This window comes from Vipera berus (genome assembly GCF_964194415.1).
Source record: "Vipera berus genome assembly, chromosome: 2".
In the NCBI taxonomy this organism is placed as follows: domain Eukaryota; kingdom Metazoa; phylum Chordata; class Lepidosauria; order Squamata; family Viperidae; genus Vipera; species Vipera berus.
In genome coordinates, this window is record NC_138203.1 from 101,643,615 (window position 1) to 101,666,950 (window position 23,336).

The following is a 23,336-nucleotide window of genomic DNA, read 5'->3' on the forward strand; positions in this document are numbered from 1 at the left end:
TCTAAATTAGTTGTTCCCCAATGGCAGAGTTTCTTAAAGCCACTTGAAGCTATTACATATATTCAAAGGGTTACTGGCAAGGCAGTAACCTAACCCTTGTCCAGTATAGCAAGGGAAATATTAGCTCCTTCTGGAGCCAATGTTTGCTAAAAGTCTTGATATCTATTATCTATTCTTCTAAGCTATGTTACATAATAAGTTTTTCAAAATCTAAAGCAAACAGTAAGTTACTTTCATACTTAGTTTTTCCTGATTTACTAATCTGTCCTTTAGTGGCAGAGAGGCCCAGATTCTAGCCCATCCTCAGCCATGGAACCTAATTGGATGGCTTTGGGACAGTCTTCCTCATAGAGGGAAAACAAATAAATAAGAGAAAAAATATAAGATATATAAGACAGTTAGAACAATTAATCAGTGGAACAACTTGCCTCCAGAAGTTGTGAATGCTCCAACACTGGAAGTTTTTAAGGAGAGACTGGACAATGATTTGCCTGAAATGGCATAGGGTTTCCTGCCTGAGCAAGGGGTTGGACTAGAAGACCTCAAAGGTCCCTTCCAACTACTACTACTGCTGCTGCTGCTATTATATCATTTTGAGCAGGATAGAAATTAATTAAACAATAATATTTAAATATATTGGAGAAAATTATGAATATGTGCCCAGTATTTTCATTCAATCTGTCCTAAAATGCTTGCAAATGATAACAGATTTGTTACTTGTATACATGGAGCAAATCAACTGCAGGCTTCCACTATAGTCTGTTTCTAAAATGGGCTGTAGGTGCTGAATTTTGCATACCTATATTTGCAGACAAAGTCGTACAAAATCTTGACATTCTGGAAATCACAATTGATATACACTTATGTTTCTGTATTTATATTTGAGGCAGGCTTTAGGAGACCAGATCATCTTTGTTACTCGTCCTGATAAGAAGAAAATTCTGTTCTACAATGATAAGAGCTGTCAATTTACAGTGGATGAAGGTTGGTTTTTTTCATTTAAACTGTAACCTTGAATTTGTGTCATAAATATATATGCTAAATGTACTATTGTTATTGTTCGAAATGCCAAAAATATTCTTTGGTTATGTCTTAGTTCATTTAACATTTAATAACTTGAATTTGAATATGCTATGAAAATAGTGTACTAAATCTAAATTTCTACTGATGAATCCCTAACAGAAGAGGAGCTGCTACAATTTTTGCCTGGTTCAGAATTAAACCCTTCTGAAATTTGTACGCATGCTTAGGGATTCACATAAAGTTTGATTGGAGTGGCCAAACTTTTTCATGCAATTTGCAAATCTGCAGCAGTTCTAAGAAAAGGTGAATTCCATGTAAAGGTTTATTAAGAAAAGCATAAAAATTAGAAGTGCCGGGATCCAAAGTGCCTTTTTATAAATCTGCAGGGCAAATGCATTTTGAAAGTATGGTTGTTCAGAAAAGGCTGTGTATGGTAAGGTTAGAGGGGAAAAAAATACATTTGAACTATTTGGAACTCTAATTATGAAAATGGTAACAGGGAGAATTAATTATGCATAGTGTGGATGTAACAGCAGGATTGAACCCATGGTCTAAGACACAGGTCTGCAAACCGCGGCTCCAGAGCCACATGCGGCTCTTTCAGCCGTCTCCTGCGGCTCCCAGTCCTCTGCCATGTGCAGTCCAAAAAAAAAAAAGTGGGACTAAAAAAGTTCAACCAATCAATTCAAATATGCAGGGTAGGTGCGTATCTCGCCTTGGCTCCACTCTTCAGTCAAACCCTGTTCTGCGCATGTGCGCATGTATGCGCATGTGCACACATTTTTTTGTGGCTCCCAGTTTTTCCTTTTGTGAGGGAACCGGTTCCGAGTGGCTCTTTCACTGTTTCAGGTTGCTGACCCCTGGTCTAAGAGATTTAAGATCTCAAGACCGCCTTTCCCTGAAACTCTGGGATTATACACACTGACTCCACTTTCTGGGTTGGTATTAGTGCTGTTACCACCCATCTTCCTGGGGAATTTCTTCATTTAATATGTTCCTCACTGGGCCCAGCATGTGAGGCAGATAAGGAGTCCATAATCTATTAGTGTCTGGTGAAGAGAAGAAAAACTCAAAGCAGCATTAAAGGAATTTCATATAAAAAAACATCAAGGAAACTATACATTTGGGACAGATCCAAGGTGTGAAGGATCTGCTACTCAGCCTCCCAATATATAATATCTATAAAATAACTGGTTAAAGTGATATAATGAAGTTCACAGACAATAGTTCTCAATGACCAGGCAAGTTATTAACTAGTATACAGATGAAAGATCTAATTTAGACTCTTGGCTAAAACCTTTCCCTACATCCTAGAGCAGACATGTCAAACACAAGGCCCGGGGGCCAGATCCGGCCCGCGAAGTGGTTTCATGTGGCCCGAGAAGCCATCCTGGAAACAGTGAGGGAACGGCCCCCACTGCCTTGGCCCTGGCCCAGAGACCCTCCTTCTGCCAGAGACCCTCAGATCTGTCCCACTCCTGCCCAGGCCCCCATAGGCACCCTTGATGTGAACGATGTAGAGCTGGCCACGCCCACCCAGTAGGCCATATGCACTCTTGCCACGCCCACCCTGGCCACACCCACCTGGCCCCCTGAGGGCAACCACAATGCTGATGCGGCCCTCAATGAAATTGAGTTTGACACCCCTGTGACCTAGAGGCAAACAGAATTTCTCTTTGCTTTCATAGAACTCACCAAGCACGGTCAACTTACTCCTGCTCCCACCGCTTTTTCTCATGGAGACCTCCCAGTGGCATAAGGATCTCATATTCTGTAAGGCCCATCTATGGCACTTACCCACCTGTATATATACCATAGTACCTGCCCCTGCATCTATGTAGCACCTGCCCACAACACCTTGCCATCCATTTACAGCGCTTGTCCACCTTCTTATAGCTTTTGCCTGCTGACCTGCTTCCCAGGGAGAAATTTTCAGCTGCATAAGCGAGCGCTTCCTGATTCATTCCTCTTCCCACATTGCATTCCTATGGAGTCCTCACTTAGCAACTACACAGTCTTCACTAAATGGTGGCAACTGGGATTGCCATCACTAAGCAATGTGGTCACATGGTGTTGCACTCTAGCAATGGAAATTCCAGTCCCAATTGTCGTCATAACCCAAGAATTAGCTGTATCTTTATGCCTTTGTGATGACGCTTTGGTGATTTTAGCAGAAATAACGTGCTTACTGCTGTATATGTACAAGTTGTCTCTGCAGAAAGTTGTGCTGAATACATGATTCCTTGTAAGAATTGGTATGATTTGAGCACTAGTGATAACAAGGCTTAACTGTAAATTCCAGGGTCTGGGAAAGACGAGGGTAATGCTATTACTCTCAAATTTGTTTCTTGTATTTCTGCAGATCTTTTTCTCTTTTGCCTCCTAATAATGACTGTTCTATATTTCACTTCATTTCACTTTTTAGATTTGTTTCCTGGCACAGTCAAATGACTCTCTTCATCCCCTTTCATGCTAGCTCTGTGTAGCATTTCCCTTTTTTCTTCATTGGCATATGAATAATATTGATATGAAAGATGGAACATTTCTCAGAAATGTTTCTACAATGGATTATTTTTATCCCCAACCCAAAGTTCAAAAAAGGGAAAGGAGGGATTTATTTGGCTCAAGAAACGTTGAGGAATTTTGGTTGGTTTAGTAAATAAATGGATTTTATTACATGGGTGATCATCCAAAGGAGCTCCCAACTCGACTCATGACTAACTGTTTTCCTAACTTTTTATATCGCAGTTTTGCAAGCCAGTTCTAGTTGCAAACTGGGCCCAAAAGGAACACTACAGTTCTAGGATGTAAAAAACAAAACAAAATATACCTTGTGTAGCATTTCTTTTTTCTTGATCTTGATCTGATTTCCAAAGTACAAAAATGCTTTTTGAATCTATTTTCTGTTTTAACAAATGAAGCTCAGAAACAAGTAAGTTTGCTAAGAAGCTGAATACAGAGCTGAAGTGCATATCTTCTCAAAAGCACAAATAAAATACTGGTTTCACAGATGTCAAAATATCAGTGCACATATTCATTAATGGCGCAAACCACCAATGAAGTTCATCGCGTGGAAAACATGCACTGCATCCAAACAACAAAAGTTATTCTACCTTTTAAATAATAGAAATGCACAGCGTATCAAAAGACCACTCTTGTTTCCCACAACCTCCTCCAGCACTCCTAAGGCAGCCCCTATTATCAGGTCATCCATCCCACAGCTTTCCCTAGCTAAACAAACATTGGATTGTAACTACCGTTCATTTTTATATTCTAAGAATAGTTCTGTGGGGTTGGAGCACCATTTCTTTGTTTCTTTACTTTAAATCACAGCGTTTAGAAATGCTTCAAAATAGACAAGGCATCACTTGGAGAGAGAAATGGGATAAACATTCTTCATTCTGCTGCAGCTTCGGCAATCCACAGTATCTTTACCTTTTCATCGTTACTTTTATTTATTAAATTTATTTATTAAATTTTTATATTTATTTATTAAATTTTTATACCGCCCTTCTCCCGAAGGACTCAGGGCGGTGTGCAATGCCTTGGGGGAGTGAGGGGAGGAGTCTTCAACTAACCTCATATATAGCTTATTTATTAATATGTTTGAATCTTGTTTACCCAAAAACCTGGTAAGATAATGTTGGGATATAGGAGGAAGTTAAAATAGGAAGTTGAACATTCACTGAAGCAGGAGACTGCGTACTTGATTGCACAGTATCTTTTTTTCCCCCTTTGGGGAAAATATGTTTGAGGGAATCCCTTTTTCAGCAATTGACAAATGAGTTACTGAATAAAAATATCTTTCTTCCTTTCTTAGCTAATTTAAGGAAATGGAGGTTATAACCTGGGCACTGTAAAGAATCACTGAGTGGCTCTTTTTTATTTTTTATTTACTTAATTTTGCAATCTCCTTTTCCTGGAAATAAGCAGGATTCTGATAATCCCGAATGTCTCTGTTAGTTATTATGCTACACATTTAAATCAGTTAAAAGAAACTCTACTGCTCTGCTCCCTCTTTGAAATAGTTAACTCATCATCAGGCCAGGGAGCAGGTACATTTATTTCATAACTGGGCTGCTTCCTATTATGTGCACTTTTCTCTCTCTTAAAAATCGGTTTAAAGTACATTGTAAGTATCCAGTTGTAGGGTTTTGTTATTTTTTACTTTAATAGTTAAAGAACTGTCATGAAATCTTTTACCCTCCCTCTGGAAGTAGAAACTTGAGGTTTCTGGGCCAGAGATTTTTCCCCCCATGTAAACCTGCAAGTAGGGTTAATCAGCCAAATGCTGTGGGGAGGTTTTACAGAAAAAAAAATTGCTTGAGCATATGTGATGTAGTTGAACATATGTAGGAAAGGATATGTAGCAAACAAGATTTTATTGGGCTACCTCTGGCCTCAAGACATTTAAGTATGATTTGGCTTAATCAAAATGCTAAATTGGGTAAGTTGAGAGCAACCTGAAGTTGCTAATGTTTTGACTTTTAAGTTAAATACCGCAGACTTTTTACTGAGACTTTTACGTTTTGCTTATTCCATTACAGTAGTATGTAAGATCAGAGCCATTGTAATGTTCTGAATGCTAGGATATTATGGGCAGAGTTTCCTGCTCAAGTAGGGGGGTTGGACTAGAAAACCTCCAGGGTCCCTTTCAACCCTGTAATTCTTCTGGCATGTTCTATGTTTGATGTTTCATTTCAGTGAAATGCACAGTTTGCACCTCATTAAAGTACTATTTTGAGTCAATAGGATAGTTAATTGTTTAAATTGCTTATATTCACCTTTGTTTTGCATGTTTGAGGTGGTTTTCAAGTATTATACTTCCTCTTAGACTGTTTGTGTTTTTAGTAGAATTACCATAGTAATACATCCTCTTCAAGGCCAGCAGCTGCTTTAGTTTTTCTCAGTTATTAGGGGACCGTGCAGTAATTAAGCTTTCTACAGAGACTATTCAAGCAGTATAATAGTTTTTATATAGTGCTATTGTAATTATTTTAAAATACGCTTTCTTTGCAATATTTCTATTTTGTAATGTGGATTTGCATACTCACAGTGTATCTGAAACCATAAGAATATAAGACTGTCTACAAGAAATATTCAAGGATGAAAAAGAACAAATTCTGTGTAGTGAGGTGATGGATGTTTGAGCCAGATGACCACTGATGGGATCAAAATTGGAGCCCTTCTACTTGCAGCTCCCTTGGGCACCTCATCTTTCTTGATCAAGAGACCATGTTTTGCCAACTCTTATCACCAGGGATCACTAGGTGAAGATATTGGAGACTCATTGGTGTTCTCTAAGCTCATAAAATGCACGGTTACACCAGGATTTCCTTTTGAAATCAAGAGACAGTGTAATATTAATTCCAATAGATTGCTTTTGGTCCTAAGTAGTTTTGAAGTGTGAAGTAGTAGAATTTTCATGACTTGAGAAGAAATATTCAAGAGCTGGCACGTGTATTGAGCAGAGCTCTGTAAAACCAACATAAAAGAAAATGTTATGGATTATTGCTTTGGTTAGCACCAGACTGCCCAAATTATTTATTCAGTATACCAAAACAAATCTTTGCATAGGTAGAAATACTTGAAAGGATTTCCTGAATTTATACTTTACATTTTATTTATGGCTTGTGAACAAGGCCCATTGAGTCTGTCTGACTTAATCAGTATGGAATGAAGAGAAATGAAATTGTACCAGCTGCAGCCTTGATAAAGGCATTCCAGGAAAGCACTTGAAAAGATATATGGGGGCAGGTTGCCTGCAGTTTATCTGAGTTTTGCCATTCATGTCCTTTTTATTTTCTGTGATCAAGAGGCAAAGTGTTTGGCTTGAGGAATTTGGGAGTTATTTAAAAGTCACTTTGTTTTATAATGTAATTTTAAAAACTTGAATATGGTACAATGAATCTTTTATACTTTGAATCCAAAACAAATGATATAAAGAACATGTGGCTGTCGGCCCAATTTTTCCAGTTTGGTGAGGTCATTATATTCAGGGTTCTGTGGCTTTGCTACCTAATGTTGCCATTGGGAATCAGGAAGCGTCAAAGATAATGATTTTATATTTTCTTTTGATGTTAAGGAGAAACAGTGGGATGAGATATTAATGGCAGTAGTTGCCTAGCATATTAAAACTGTCAAGTGCAATGGCTGTTTAATATTAATCATCGAAACACACTGAACTAATATTCACAAACTTACCAAAGGATGCATTTATAGTAAGAAGTAAAAAAACACAAAGTATTGTGAAATAAATTCCTAAACTCATGTAAAATTATTATTAGGGCCTTATAAAAGAATGATTTGATAAAAATACAATCCACCAAAATAAATAAATCAAAAAACCAGTATATCAATCATAGAATGTGTATCAACTGAGAAACAGCAGATGCTTTTACAGGTAGTCCTTGACTTATAACCATTTGTTCAGTGACCTTTTCAAATTATGATGGTGCTAAATGAAGTGACACACTCTCAAAGTTCCCAATATTGCAGTGCTCTGCAGTTATGTGACAAAAATGTGGGCGCTTGGCAGTGGGCCTGATCTTACTACCATGGGAGTGCCTCAAGTTTTCCCCATTGCAGGGTGGGAGGTCTCAGCTGGCTAGACCCACCTGTATATGGGCCTTTCACCTCAGAAATATTGTAAGAACAGGTACACATCTCAACAGCAATGGAGAGAGCCAGTATTGCAGTTATTGAGCAAGGCAGTCACATGGTTGCCACACGACCCAGATTGTGGACTTAATTGTGGTCCTAAATTGAGAACTACCAGTATATCTTTCATTGACTTGAATAGTGTGATTGGGCTGAGAGACTCCATTTGCCCAAGTGCCAATGAATTCATTAGGCAGTGAATTTGATCCATTAGGGTTGGATTAAAAAACAAAACAAAATAGACACCCAATAAGTTAAGTTCTTATTTGAGCAAGATTGCACTGTAGGCTTTACCAATCCACAGGCTATAGCTACTCACACAGTTCAGATTATCCTTGGATGAATTGCAACCACCTGTTCAGTGACAGTTCATAGTTATAATGGCACTAAATGTGATCATGATTTAGGCACTCAGCAATTGACCCTAACCATTGCAGCATTTCAACAGTCACGTAATCGCCATTATCTGTTTTCCCTCTCAGCTTCCCACAAGCCAAAGTCAACGGGAAAGCTAGGAGGAAGTTTCATCTCATTCCTGTTCCTGCTTTTTTGCTGTGTGTCCATCATCTGCACATACTCCATTGTGCTTGCCTGTAGCACCCATCCTCGCCCCATAGAGCCTGCCCATAGTACCTGCCTGCCTATGCTCTGTAATGCCAGCTTTGGCACCGGTCCATAGCATCACCATCCTGCTTATGTTGGACTCCTGCCTCTTCCCAATTCACAATCACGTGTGGTCCTCCCTTAACAACAGTAACCAGGATTGCCATTGCTAAGCGATGTGGTCACTTGGCACTGCATTTTACATCCACATTGCTTACTGATGAAAATTCCAGTCCCAATTGCCATTGTAATCTTAAGGACTACTGCATGGTCCTTAAGAGAAAATAACAAAAGACCAAAAAAAAAATCCTTTTCCAGTGTGAAGGCATATCTCCCATAAGACTACACCAGCTGCATGTCAGCTTTGGACAGCTATCTAAAAACATAGAAGGCTGGACTTTAGTGGCTATTTGAGATCACCAATCTTCTCTCTTAGCCAAAAAAAAAAAAGTAAAGCTGCTCTGAAATTTCAGCATCAAATAGAGTAGAGTAGAGTAGAGTAGAGTAGAGTAGAGTAGAGTAGAGTAGAGTAGAGTAGAATAGAATAGAATAGAATAGAATAGAATAGAATAGAATAACAACTTTATTGTTGTTTTGAAGGTACACTAATCCAGGGCTTTTCAACCAGTGGTACAGGTACCACCTGTGGCACATTGGCACCTGGCAGGTGGTACGCGACCATCCTAGAAAAGTGGTAGCAGGGGAGGGGAATGAGCTGAACGAGTGGTAGCACTGCACAAGCCTGAGTGAGAGATGGCTGGAGCTGCAGTGCTGTCAGGGCTCAGGGGAAGCACCAGGATCAGCGCCAGGATCCAGCTGGAGCTCAGCACTGATCCTGGTGCTTCTGCTGAGCCCAAAAGAAGTGCCAATCAGCTGGAATGTTGCAGCATCTCCAGGGTCTTGTGATTTACATTTAGATGCTGGGCAACTGATTCATATTTATGACGGTCACAGTGTCCCAGGGTCATGTGAAGTGACCAAAACCTGCTGCAACCACCCAGCAGACGGGGGGGGGGGGAATAAAAACCAACCACCACCCCACCCCACCCCCACTGCCAATCCTCAACAGAAATTCTCACAACAATGAAAACCTCGGACAGGAGGAAGAGCGCCGCCGGGCGGGTAGGCAGGTGTCTTGCTCAGCTGTAGCTTGGGGGGCACTTTTTTCAGTGCCACTGTAACTTCAAGCAGTCACCAAGCGAACTGTTGTAAGTCGAGGACTACCTGTACTTCATCACTTTTTTTCGTTTTGTTTTTTTCTGGTCAACAAGTTTTTGACACCTTGCTAGGCGACTGGTGGTACTCGGATGTTGCCATATCCTAAAAGTATTACAATGGGTGAAAAGGTTGAAAAGCCCTGCACTAATCAGCCTACATTAAAATGAAATTTTGTTGCATACAGCTTCAAAGGGTCACCACCTCCAATATACACTACATAAATATGGCAGAAAAATAAATAAATAAATAATACAAAATTATGCATATACTCAAATATATTATATGACCCAGAGAAACAACACAGTCTAGTTCAGATTATGTATATGTGTGCATGGCGAGAAAAATGAATCTATTGATTGATGGGGCTCTAGTTTTGGCTAAACTATTCACATCTATGCATTGCACATTTCAAATATCAACTAATTGGTGTAAATCTGTTATAGTTCTGATCTTTGAAAATAACAACCCCCAAAGTCCAGCAGACTTGCCCAGTCAGCCTGCTGAGCATTGTGAGCAATACCTAGCGATGAAGGGCATTTCCTGTCTCCGGGGAAAATTTTGGTGTTTTTTTTTTTCTGAAGTCTGCGTTTGACTTAATTTTCAGAAATAGGTTATGGGGTAAAAATACCTACCTTCTCAATCAGCCGGACACATTTTGCTTTAAATATGAAATTGAGCAATAACAACATTCTGCAGGTTTGCTGTAACTTTCAATGGCCTTTTGTATTTGCTAGTCCTACGTCCATTCAGATGAGGGTGAATCAGGACTGCATTTAGGCTCCAATTCTCTTTAGCTTTAAAGCAGACATGTCAAACACAAGGCCCGGGGGCCGGATCCGGCCCGCGAAGTGGTTTCATGTGGCCCGTGAAGCCATCCTGGAAACAGTGAGGGAACAGCCCCCACTGCCTTGGCCCAGAGACCCTCCTCCTGCCAGAGACCCTCAGATCTGTCCCACTCCTGCCCAGGCCCCCATAGGCACCCTTGATGCGAACGATGTAGAGCTGGCCACGCCCACCTAGTAGGCCATACCCACTCTAGCCACGCCCACCCAGTAGGCCACGCCCACCCTGGCCATACCCACCCGGCCCCCTGAGGGCAACCGCAATGCTGATGCGGCCCTCAATGAAATTGAGTTTGACACCCCTGCTTTAAAGTAAATTCACTGAATCAAACCCTTCGTCATTAGGTAATAAGCATGACGACTTTAACAAGGCCTCCACAAACATGCAGACCCCAGTGTGGGAGCAGCGGCAGGTCCTAAGAGACTGATTGAACTCTTTAAGAGTGGGAATTGAACGTATTTACTTTGCCCTTTTTTATTCACTATGGCACAAATACCTAATAGTAATCTGGGACTGCGTATATTTAAAAATTAAATCATTTTGTAATTATATAATTTTAGTTCTTCTGTCTTAGAATTCTTGAATACTAATGTCTCCATGTTTATAATACCATAGCCTCTTTTTCTTACTCTGTACAATTCATAATAAAGGTTACGCTTGTTACTATTTTATCTAGCATTGCAGTCAATATGGGACATCAGTTGAGCAGTATGATTATGAAAGGAGTAAGGAAACTAATTAGTATTTGTTTTGGGATTTTAGAATTTCAAAAACTTTGGAGAAGCGTTCCTGTGGATTCTATGGATGAAGAGAAGATAGAAGAATATCTGAAACGCCAGGGCATTTCTTCCATGCAAGATGTAGGCCCAAAGAAAATGGTAAGCAACTTTCTATAAGCCTTTTCTTTCATCAGAATTAATATAATTAATTTATATGAAATGGAGATATTTTAAACATACAAGAGGGAAAAATGAATGGATTGCTTAAGACAATGAAATTACAAGGCAACGGACAGAATCCATTTTCCCAACATTAAATGAGGCAGTTCTCTCATTAGAGGCTTCACTTGTACCCATTTCAGTCCTTGTTTAGATAGCAATCCACTGCCACTGCAGAGAAATGACTTGGTTCCTTCCTGCCTACTGCTGCTTGTTTTGGACTGGATAGATTCCTAAGACCAAGATCAAACAACATTGACCCATATGTGTACTGTCTTCAAGAGAGGAGAGAATGGTAACATGCACAGAAATTCAAAAATGTCCTGAAATATGGTTTCACATAGAGATCTGCCGTTCTCCCACTGTCCAGCGTGAAGAAAAGTTCCTAAAATTCGTAAGGAACAGAATTACAAATCCCTTCAAATACTACCATATGATTTCTTTAGCAAGTGCTTAATAAACTGTATAACCTAGCCTCTGTATATTTGAAACCACAAGAGGTACTAAGAACAAACTTGGATCATAAAGCCATTTTTAAAATAATTCTAATATGGGAGAAATGGGTACATTTGCAGGAGTGCCTAACTGTCCTCCCTCCCCCCCTCTCCAAAAAAAATTAATGTATAAGCTCTAAGCCTTGAAGTGAGAGCAACTGAGTTTTCACATTTGTTCAGATAATATCTAGTCTGGCTTTCAGTCTTCAAGAATGAAAATGTACTAACCTTTTGAGATTGGAATGGGATGCACTTGTAAGTCCTATTTAGCTCTAATTCATCCCTATTTCACAATAAAGACAAAGAATTAGCTTCTCCCTTTCAAAAAAAATAGAGACTCTGTTGCTTAGAAAGCGAGCTGAGTGCTTGGCAATACAAGAGTTGTAAATTATGAATTAAAAAAAGTGGTCAGGGGGATGCTGTTCACTCTTCCACTGTTTTTTCTGCCTTTGCTCAGCACGTCAGTTTTTTGCAAGAATCCATGACTATGATGTGTTCTCGGTTTAAACTCTTTGCTCTTTACAACTGTAGGGCTTGCATACATCTTAGAAAGCTGAGCCCCAAAGGGAGGCTAGTGCATGTAGCTTTGTGTAGAATTGGATTTGTTTAAGCATTGCAGTTCTGAAGGACATATATACTTGCTTACTTATTTGCTTCATTTTTATATCAAAATCTTTCAACTCTTTTGGGGATTGGACGGAAAGAAAGTAGATGTCTTAAACTTTCTAATTTAAGATACTCGTTTTGTCCCTTAATCCCCTTATGGAAAATTTTAGTCTTGGGATGGGATGGGATTGCTCAGGACCTCCCTAGAGCATTTTTAAACTCATGCCCTCACGAATAATGGCCAAAACATTTCGCCACACTGCTTCAAAAACAGTTTGGATCTGCAAAATGGATGTTGGGTAACTTCCAATTACTTCCGGATCAAACATCTGTGTATTAGTGAATGGCATACCTGTATAATTTATGTTCTACCTTTTTAAAAAGGGGTTACGTACAAACCTCTAAAGCCTCAAATAAGTTTCATTGTTTATTTCTGATATTTCTATGCTGTCTATTCTAAGTAGAGCAGCTGTGATACAGCAGGAACCAAAACGTTACACATGCTTTTACGTTTAGATTTTATTTGGCTTTAGGTCAAAATTTAATCTCTCCTTTTTTAGTAATAATACCCAGAAAGTCAGATGGTTATTATTCAGCCTTTCTATTAACCAACAGGAATTTTTCAGATGACTTACAATGTACCAGTTTCATTATCTAGCTTAAAGAATGCAACAGATGATGCCTCTTGAAATTTAAGCTGTGTTTATTTTTTTTCTTGCTGGTGTCTGGCCGTAATCAAATTGTGATTTGATTTGAACAGAACTAACAAAAAAAAGTATTAGCCGTAATTGAAACATTCCAAAGAGGCAGTCTCCAAACTTAAGATTCCTTTCCGGTGTTCTTTCCCTGAGCCAGTGTTCACCTCTCTGTGGCAGCTCATCACAGGAGTAGTGGAGAGCAAGATATTCCACATGTGGGGGCTACAATTGAGAAGGCTGTACTATGGGATCCCTGCCTGTAAAAATACTTAGGGGAACACGGCTCTCGTGAATGTGACTTATTTCTTCTTTTAGATTCCTATCCAGAAGAGGAAGAAGCCAGCTTCTCAGAAGAAACGGAGGTTCAAGACTCACAATGATCATTTGGCTGGTGTATTGAAGGATTATTCCGATGTAGCTCCTGCCAAATAAATTGGTCTTCTGAACTGAACTGTTATGTTGATGTGGATGCTTAGGACGCAGATGTTCTTTGTATATCGATGTGGTTCTTTCCTCTTCCACTTCTGTAGCGGATGAAAAGTAACAACTTTTGGGATCAAGAATAAACTATTTGTCGTAACATTTACTTTACTGGTTAATATAAACTTGGATCAGAGCCATTATTATCAGTAGACTTCTGATATTGAACTATATTTAGCATGTAATGCTAAACTTCATGTTCATCAGTTAAAAAAATTTTTGAAGACTTCTTTGGCATTCTGTGGGAGTTTTACTCAGCTGGGTTAACCTAGATAAATCTCAGATTTTTGATGTCAAGAAAACATGTTTATAATAAAATCATTCAAAAAAGTTGATTGTTTTCACATGTTTTCCTTGTTTTTTGACTGAAAAAAGGCGACATGCCATTTATAGACAGAGAGTATTTTAGGTAATAGTTTAAGATGAAACCTTTATTTAGAAATGTAAACTCTTTTTTTATACTTATTTTTTCCCCACAAAGTGACATTTCATGTATTATCCTGAAGATTCCATTTGAATTTCCAAGACTTATTTCAGTTGGTTGTTTCTGGTTGTTTCATGGTGCCAAATTGTGCAATTTGTGTTAACATTCCATTTATGTCAGGAATCCTTGAACTGAAATATACCTCCAAATAAATCATGAAACTGTTACAAGAAAACATAGGATTTGGAATGGTCTTCCCAGGTCCTAGATACTATTGAAGATCTGTGAGGAGATCCCAAAGTACAATGCATGGCAAGAAGTCTCAGAATATTTCTGAGTTGGAAGAGTTCTGTGAGAATGAAGAGTGAGAATAAATCCCCAAAGCAAAGCTAGAACGACTCAGCTGGCTACCGAAAATGTCTGCCAAAGGAAAGATATTACAAAATACTGCCTGAAAGAGTATCCAAACCTCTGCCCCATGTATCTTCTTACCTTGAATCTGTAAATGACTGCACATAAATTGTTACGTATCGATTGAAATTTGTAGAACACTGTTGTGTGTAGTTTTGTATCATGTAGAAATTTTGCCATTTTCTGTTCACTTAAGGATTTATTGAAATGTACAATTTGACCAAGGGTGCCTAAATTTTGCACACAAGTGTATTTGCATTGTTTATGAATTACTTTAGAATTAAAAAAAATGAGACAAGCCTGCTTCTTTATATGAAGTGATAAGAGTGACCTTCCATTATATAACTGCTGGCTGTGATGAAGGAAACAAAAGGGCATGAGTTGGGGGAAGCGAAGGTAAGAATATATATTTTTCCCCAATGATTGGAATGTATAGTTGATTTAATATGGGTAATTGATTTAATATGAATAAACTGTGTATTTACACCCGGTTTTGAGAAATGAAAGATAATGAAACAAATTGCTGCTCTAGAAATAATTTTAGTAATTGATAATGATGTTATTAATCAGGCAGTAAGCGAGGTCTGGCCATGAACTTATCAAGTGTGGAGAGGAAATTTATGTGCTCAAGTATGCATTTTCTTTTGGCTTTAAAGATTAAACTGAGCAAGGAAATAATAATGATGCTTGAGCATAGATAGCCTCACTGAAAAGCCTGGCTTTACAAACTGAGAGCATAATTTTTTAATTAGATTAATTTGGTGATAAAAATATAGATCTGTTGGATGTTACTGAACAAATTGGTAAGAGTAATTTAATTTCTTCTGCTAATATTTATAATTTTATGAAGTAAGACATGAAATGGAAAAACTACTGTAGCAGGATTTTGTATGTTTGCTAGAGAGCAATGATAATGAAGCTGTTTGTAATGCATTTGATATTTAATTGATCACAGTCCTTCCAAGCTTCTATCTAGAGAATAGAGAAAAGCAAGTGAATTTGGAGAAAATAGGTAAAGAATGTCCATTTGGTTTTTCCTGTCACTTTCTGTAGCACAAGGAACTTGGTGGTAGGACACGACAGGGTGCCAGGCTTTCAGAACTGATGACGGAAAAAGATTTGAAGATCGTGGTAATCACAAAGTCATAGTGGTGACGTTGTTATCTTGAGACTGTCAGGTAGTTGCAAATGTGTTGGCATGAATCTTTTACTATCCTACTGCTCAGAGACCAGCAGAGGCATATCCTTGGCTTGGTTAAAGTAAATGTATTTTCACCATCCGGTACTTTAGAATTCCTTTTCTTATTACAGAGCAAGGTGGAAGAGGATTATATCTTGTTTTCAGAATTCAGAAATCGAAAACGCCTTTTGTTAATTATTACTATTTCAATCATTTTCCTTTAAATATGGGCGACATATATAAGAGTTATTCCAGCAAGTGAATCACCTGACCAAACTTCTATAAAGTGTACCAAACTGAAAATGGTCAGTGAGCCTTATAAACTACCAAATGTTACACGAGTGTTTGCAAACAAGAAAGAAGCAAATAATCTGCATGGAGATTTGAATAGGAACTCAGGATGAATCAATTGGATTTATGCTTACTGATATACTATACATATACAAGTAGTCCTCCACTTATAACCACAACTGAACTCAAAATTTCTGTTGCTGAAACAGTTAAGTAGTTTTGCCCCATGTTACAACCTTTCTTGCCAGTGTTAAGTGAATCAATCAGGTATTTGTTAAGTGAAACTGGCTTCCCTATTGACTTATTTTGTCAGAAGGTCAGGAAAGTGTCCACATGATCCCAGAACACTGCAACTGTCATAAATATGAACCAGTTGCCAATCATCAAAATTTTGATCATGTGACCATGGGGATGCTGCAAAGGTGCTGCACATGTGAAAAACTAAAATCACTTTTCAGTGCCATTGTAACTTTAAATAGTCACTAAACAAAAGGTTGTGAGTTGAGAGCTGCCTGTGTACATACATGTTTTTCTATCTTGGGTGCCCTTTTTATCTTTCATGTAGCATCCTTAAGCATGGGATTTCATTTCTGTGCCAATCCGTGCCTGGTAGTGATTAATTGATAATAGAGTCCTTGTCTTGAAAGGCAGGATTCGAGGAGCCACGTGGAATGGGACAACTCGCCATGGCCAACTCACTGCAGCCAACTTGCCATGGCTAACTTGCCACAGCCAACTCATTGCAAGACAATTTGTCATGGACAACTTGCCGCAGGGCAGTTTAACAAATCAATTTAACTATTTAAATATTTTAAATTTTGTCATTCACATGTCATTTTGTCCCTGTTTTTGCATCCCTTCGTTACTGATTCTATTCCATCATTTCTTTGATATCAGTGTAACACTTGTCCCGCGGCGAGTTGTCCTGCAGCGAGTTGGCCACGGCGAGTTGACCTTGACAAGTTGGCCATGGTGAGCTGGCTGTGGCAAATTGTTATAGACCTGGATCCATGCCATGCCTCCTTATCTCTTCCCTCTTCCACAATAAATGCAGTTTGTTGGAAGAACAGAGTCTAGCTCATTTCAATATCAAAGCTACGATGTGTTCTAAGAATGTGTCTGTAATGATTTCCATCCCTGAAGGATACCCATGTGTAGTTATTCTCATTTGTTATCAGTGTAAAACAATTATTCTTGTATTGTGGGTCTTCTTTAGTGTATTTGCATGCCCATGCTGTCTTTAACATTTTATATAAGATCTGCGTAAGCTTGTGGCTCTTGCTCTTACCTTGTTGAGTGCAGAAGATCAGTGACTAATTACAAGTGGCTAGCTTGGGAACTAATAGTTTGGATTCTCTCTATTTGTATGTCTATGGATATTCTCAGTCATCCAAGTCATGGCTGTCCCAAAGGTGCTTTTTCAAAAGGCAACTGGACTTTTTTGTTTTTCCTTGAAGACATTTACCTTCTCATTCAAGACATTTCTTCAAATCCTCTCCAGTTGATTTGGGGCTGGGCTTTTACCACATTTTCTGTCATGGTCAACAGGATGGAGGTATTTAGTATTGGGAGGATGTTATAAGAGAAAGGCCTCTTTTACATTGAAGTTGGGACTCTGGAGTGGTTCTTCTTAGCCTCTCCTATTTAAACTTCTCTCAATCTCCTAACAGAGATGGTTGGGTTTTCTTTTTTTTCTGATGGTTTTCTTGTTTTCTGTGATTTTATTCTGTAGGAGTCAGTTGCAGGATTTGGGAGAAGGTTAAGGACAGAGCTGTGTGATTTGTGGAGACTACACCTGCCATGAGTCTCAGAATCTGTGGTAATCTTTAGGAGGTACCTGGGCCAATACTGACTTGTAGCTGCTATTGAGACGTGTTCAGGTTTTTTCCAATTTACTATCGAAGAGGGAAGTATAAATAAAACTGGGTTGGGGTGAAGTATTAAAACTAAGTATTAGCACTGATTGTCACAGATTCTAATTTCCTTAAATGGGTACAAGTAAATAAACAGACATGGTAGCATAGACCATATTTTTATTTTATTCATTTGCTTTTATTTTTAGAAAATTATAATAGAAAAAAGTATCTTCGAACAATTTTTTTTTTCTTTTAAAAAAATCATAGACAAATTGGAAGCATTATATAATTCAGTCACTGCCAGTAAAAGGCCGTAGAGAAAAGTCAAGTGTTTTGTGAAACAATCCAGCACAAATCTTTTTAGGGTTGTTTTTTTAACCACCTACAGTTACATTTTAAATTTGTTCATATTGTTTGCTTAATAATGGGCATTTTTCAGTTCCAACCTGGGACTCTTCTGATGTGTTCAGGGCACAACTCTCAGGAGTAGCAGCTGCATCACATCCAGAGGAGGACATGCCAAGCAACCCTCTTGTAATTACATTTTGATGTATAATTTATATTTCTTACAAAATAACATACCTTATTTCAGGATAAGTGATAATAATCCTGGCAGAGAAGCTGCTTCATGAAAATTTTGATCCTACTTAACCCTATGGGCTTGTCTACTGAGCAAGCCGGCAGAATCACTATTGTAAAATCTCTGGGCTAGCAGCTGGAGGGAGTACAGTGAGGGATTTCTGGTATTGGCAGCCTTCAGCAATTGAGGGAAGAATAATTTTACACAAACTCTTCTGCCCTAAGTAACTGCTTTCCTAGCTGTCCAAAGAACTGCAGGTGCAATCTTATGCACCCAGAAGCAAGCTCTATTCAACAGACCACATAAAAGTGGAAACAGGAAGAAGATTAGAAAAACTTTAATAATTCAGGTCATTAGCTTCTAAGAGGTGCAGCCTTTGGCTACAGCTGAATTTGTGAGTCACACCTGAGCTAAAGCTGATCTATGGGAGAGTTTTTTTCTCTTCAATAGAAAGAAAGCAAACCCCCCCTTTAAAAAAAACGGTTCCAGAGTCCCATTGCAACACTAAAGTCCACCCAGACTGGGCAATGTCATACGTCTATAGCCATTATCTGGCTCCTAAAGATAAACTTCCAAGAAAGTGGAAAGTTTGAAGTAGCTTTTCCTTGGCAGGTTGTGCCTGAAATCATTCCCAGTATTGCTTGTGTTCCTAGAGAGGCAGCTTTATCTTTTCTTCTCTTTTTCCCCCCCAAAGAGCCCAGATTTACAGTAGGTGAAGCTGAAAAGCTATTTAAAAGTGGCGGCAGGAAGTTCAAGCCACAAAGGCAATGCTTTACATGGGGCTGCTACTGCTGCCACCTCAAAAACCACGATCTGGAACCAGTGCATAGATTTGGGGCTGACTACATATGCCAGCTGCTGAGATTACCTGGGAAAAAACGAACAGCTGGCAAACCAAATACCCCAAAGGTGGCCATTTCATTAGAACCAGATTCAGCAAAAAAAAAAAAAAACCTTTGGCATTTTTCATAGGCATGAGGTGCTGGGATCAACAACTGAAGTTCAGTTTTCTGGATCAGTGCTCCAATCACCTCTTACCTTCCCCAAGAATATGATTTAACAACAATTTGCTTTACATCTAGAACAAAAAAACACAAAACTAACCTACCTTCCAAAGATACACACACATACACACACAGTGTAGAGTACATAACTTCCTGGGCAGCTTTGCCATCCAGGATGGGTTCTCACAAATACCAGGGTGTTTTTTTCTTTTTCCTTTTTCCAAATAATACACACAGTTGCATGAGATATATTTATCTGAAGAGAAGTGGTATACTATGGTAGACACAGTTGCAGAAATGTTCATAATTATGACCGCACATTTTCATTCATAACAGAAATTGCCTTTCTACTTTCTACTGTGTACTACTTATTCCCACGCGATTGCGTATCCAAATATAGAGGGGGGAAAAATACAGCAGGAACTAGCGATCAGGCACCGCTAATGTACAGCGCACCAACTGTTACAATCATGAAAAAGCTATTATATTGCTGATTGTCTTGCTCAATATAATTTGGCACAATTAGGCAAAACATGAAAATAAGTACTACAAGAATACACTTCATATATTTAAAACACACCATCTCAGGCTCCAAAACCTGATAACCAAAATGTCTGTGCATTTCAAACAATACACTTTTTTAAAAAAAAATCTGAACCAGATTTAAAAACATGCCTTGAACATGCATCTTAAAAGGGTAGGAAAAGGAGATTACACATTATTTAAAAGTCAAACATATACAGTAATTAGTTCTTCTGCCCAAGGTAAAGTCTTCTTACTTAAAATGCTTGGTATAAAAATACTTATTCTCTTTGCTGCTCTGCTTGAAAATAATTTTTTTTTCAAACCAGAAATTCATTCATGCTTATAGAATTGAAACTCTTAAGCTTTTATACAATGTAGAAGAACATATTATTATTATTATGGTTCATCGCATAGTCAACCAGGTGTTTAGACTGGATTTGGCATTTTTATCATTACCATTATTATTCAATACTTTCTATTCTATTTTTAAGAAGATGTGTGATAGAGGCTGTGGCAAAGTCTTGAAGGAATCCACGCTCGTGTGAGGGTTTTTTTTAAGCCTGTAAAAAGAAAAGACATGCTTAAGAGGAGAAAACAGTACAATCAAAGGTCCCAAATGGCCAGAAAGCCCAGAACAGCCTTCCCAAACCTGGAGGCCGTTGTTAATGGAAAATCCAGAGAATGACAAAATACAGTGGATGCTAAAATGGGAAAAAGATAATGAAGGCTAATATTGGATGGAGGTTAGGAGGTGGTCTACACTTCCATGTTAAACTGCTGGAGTACTTGCCGTGAAAATGCAGTAAATTAAGCCACAGTCTAGGACTAAACTGTGTAAAGCTTTAATGTGTAAGGCACAATAGCAAAAAAAAAAAAAAACCAACCCAAAACCTTATTGACCCTTACTGTTGCTGATACATTGCTGCTTGAAAGTTTTGTGAACCCTTTTGAATTTTCAATATTTCTGCATAAATATCACCTAAAACACGAGCTGTTCTTCATACAAGCCCTAAAACTAGATAAGGAGAACCTAATTAAACAACTGAGTAAAAAACATTTGTCCACTTATTTATGAAAACAGAATGATCTAAAGCTACATACTGTAGTTATGTAGAAGCCTGGTGTCCGTTCCCAATGCTGAAGAGGTATTAAAAGATTTTTGGCTCACTCAAAATAAAGTGTACTTTTAATGACTGCAGTAGATGTTGACTTACCGACCACACTGCAGTTTGGAAGATGAAGGTAAGACATCAGTAGCGACTTTGGAAGAATGCATTAATACCCACAAGACAGAGTGTAGCCGCCATCACACACCTGATACCTAAGGCAGAGATAAATGCATCATCAGAAACTCCATTTATTATAATGCCGAATTTATAAAGTATCACTAATTAGTATATGCAACACATTTCTCCTCTCTCGTGATTGTCTCCCAATCTCATTTCTGAAAACGGATTCCAAACGAGAACAAATTGCCTCAGGCCACTTAATAAAAATCTCTTATTTTACACAGTCTCTTAAAAAGTCACATACGTTTCAGTTTAGGGAAGAGCCCGATCATTGTAACTTTTACATAACATTGTGAAAACAATTTTCCCTGCTTACATACAGGGTTTGGATAATAGATAAAAATAGAAGCAGACTGATTTATATAAGGCACAACTTGAACTCACACAATGTTATTTATTAATCTGTAGCCAACTGAAATATAATACACAATGATGATACAAATAGCTGTAATAGAACTTAGTTATTCATCAAACTTTGTATACTGGGTTCATGTTCTTATCTAATGTGCAGAAATACTGTTTTTGGCTTTCTTTTCCTGACTATATATTTTATTTTAGTGTTACCAATACATGATAAAGCCAATTCGCTGTAGGGATTAAGGCATCAGGCTAGAAACTGGGGGGACCTGAGTTCTAGTGCCTTAGGCACAAAGCCAACTGGGGCAGTTCCTCTCTCCCAGTCCTAGGAAATGGACAAGGGCAAATCACTTTTGAAAAACCTTGCCAACTCAACATTGATTCTAAGGCACAGATACAATTTGTGATACCGATTAGGCACTTCAGTCACTTTTTTGCTTGTTTGTTTAGATTATTTATATTTTACTTGTTACTAGGACTTCTATACTGCTTCAATCACATATTTCCAAGCAATTTTATAGAATCCTAACATGGTACCAGATGAATATAGCAAAATATAAACAGCAAATACCTCAATACATCTCCAATAACTGAGCATTCATAACTCAGTATTTTATCATATGGTTTCCCAAAGAGTTTTTATACTCCACCATTAATCTCTGAACACTCTGCGGACAAGTAGCATCTTAACTGCTAGACATGAAGGCTATAATCCTGTTATTTCCCAACATTTGAACTGCAGAAACCTCTTCAACCCATGGGAGATAGGCCATTTTACTTGGCTATTAGAGCAATAAAGGAAGATCTTGAGGATACAGTACATCTATCCCTCTCAAGACAAGGAAATGATAACTTGCTAAATATCACACTGAATCACAAAAATGTGAGTTATCTAAAAAAATTCATTCCTATTCTTGGATGATACAATTTCCAGTGAATGAAACAATTTGGAGAATCTACTAAGCAATTATAATTACATGAGATCTATTTGTAAATTGAAAACTGTAATCCTGTTAAAAATCAATGGAAATGCTGACATTTAGCTTGATTTTATAATGATTAGTCAACAATGTATGTCACCCATCTTTTTCTCTGAATGTGGAATAGGATCAAAAAAATAAACTGTTATCCTTATAGCCAGCCTAGAGAGATAGGCTGGATAAAGAATAATTACTTGCCCAAAGATAGGTACTGAAATCAGTAAAAGGCAGCTTTCCTATTGGCAAAAGTTGGATGGGTGCAGTCCAAGGATCTCTTCCTCAAAGTGATCTAAGCCAGCAAGAACGGTGAACTTGAAGTATTGGCTCATTGTCCAAATAGGAACAGTCTGTTGTAAAATATTGGCCTGAAGTAGGATCAACCCATGTAGCCATTTTCCAATTGCTAGGCTGCTTTGCCAGCAGGTGTACTTTTAGTGTATGAAATAACCATTCTATGGTCTTGATTTTTTAAAAAGGAGTCTAGTTAATTTTTTTGATGCCTCAAGATTCATATGCGTTATGGAAGATGAACTTTACATACAGATGTTTCGTGGTTTGCTGTTGCAATAACTTAGAGAATTGTTCCCAAATATGGTTATGCTTGCATAATGTTTTGGAGAGAAAAATCTGCAAGTCCTCCAATCTTATTTTTATATCTCTCCCTCTCATACACAAATATGCTAGTATGAAAATAACTTACTGCTGCATTCATTGTATCTGTGCTTAAAAACACCGGCCAATTCTCATTTAGTCACCGATGATTAAATTATTTAGGCTTGGGAAAAGAAAGTTGCTATATTAGGAAAAATACATTGAGCTTGCAAAGAGAATGCCAGTGTAAATCATTATATTCTGTCTAATGAAGCTGTGATGTGA

The 23,336-nt window shown here is 38.2% G+C and overlaps 2 protein-coding genes across 3 annotated transcripts in view; one reads left to right on the plus strand and one right to left on the minus strand.

Moving 5' to 3' along the window:
• Window positions 1-14,712, plus strand: part of GTF2E2 (general transcription factor IIE subunit 2) — a 46,370-nt gene extending 31,658 nt beyond the window's left edge. For both annotated transcript variants that reach the window (XM_081317562.1, XM_081317561.1), the window contains exons 6-8: window positions 891-984; window positions 11,110-11,225; window positions 13,399-14,712. In XM_081317562.1, the coding sequence (XP_081173688.1) occupies window positions 891-984; window positions 11,110-11,225; window positions 13,399-13,515 (327 nt within the window). In that variant the 3' untranslated portion in view covers window positions 13,516-14,712. The remainder of the gene's footprint in view (window positions 1-890; window positions 985-11,109; window positions 11,226-13,398) is intronic.
• Window positions 14,713-21,047: 6,335 nt separating this feature from the next.
• RBPMS (RNA binding protein, mRNA processing factor) overlaps window positions 21,048-23,336 on the minus strand; it is a 69,713-nt gene continuing 67,424 nt past the window's right edge. Inside the window, exon 7 of the mRNA XM_081317570.1 lies at window positions 21,048-21,155. The gene's annotated coding sequence lies outside the window, so the exon portion shown is untranslated. The remainder of the gene's footprint in view (window positions 21,156-23,336) is intronic.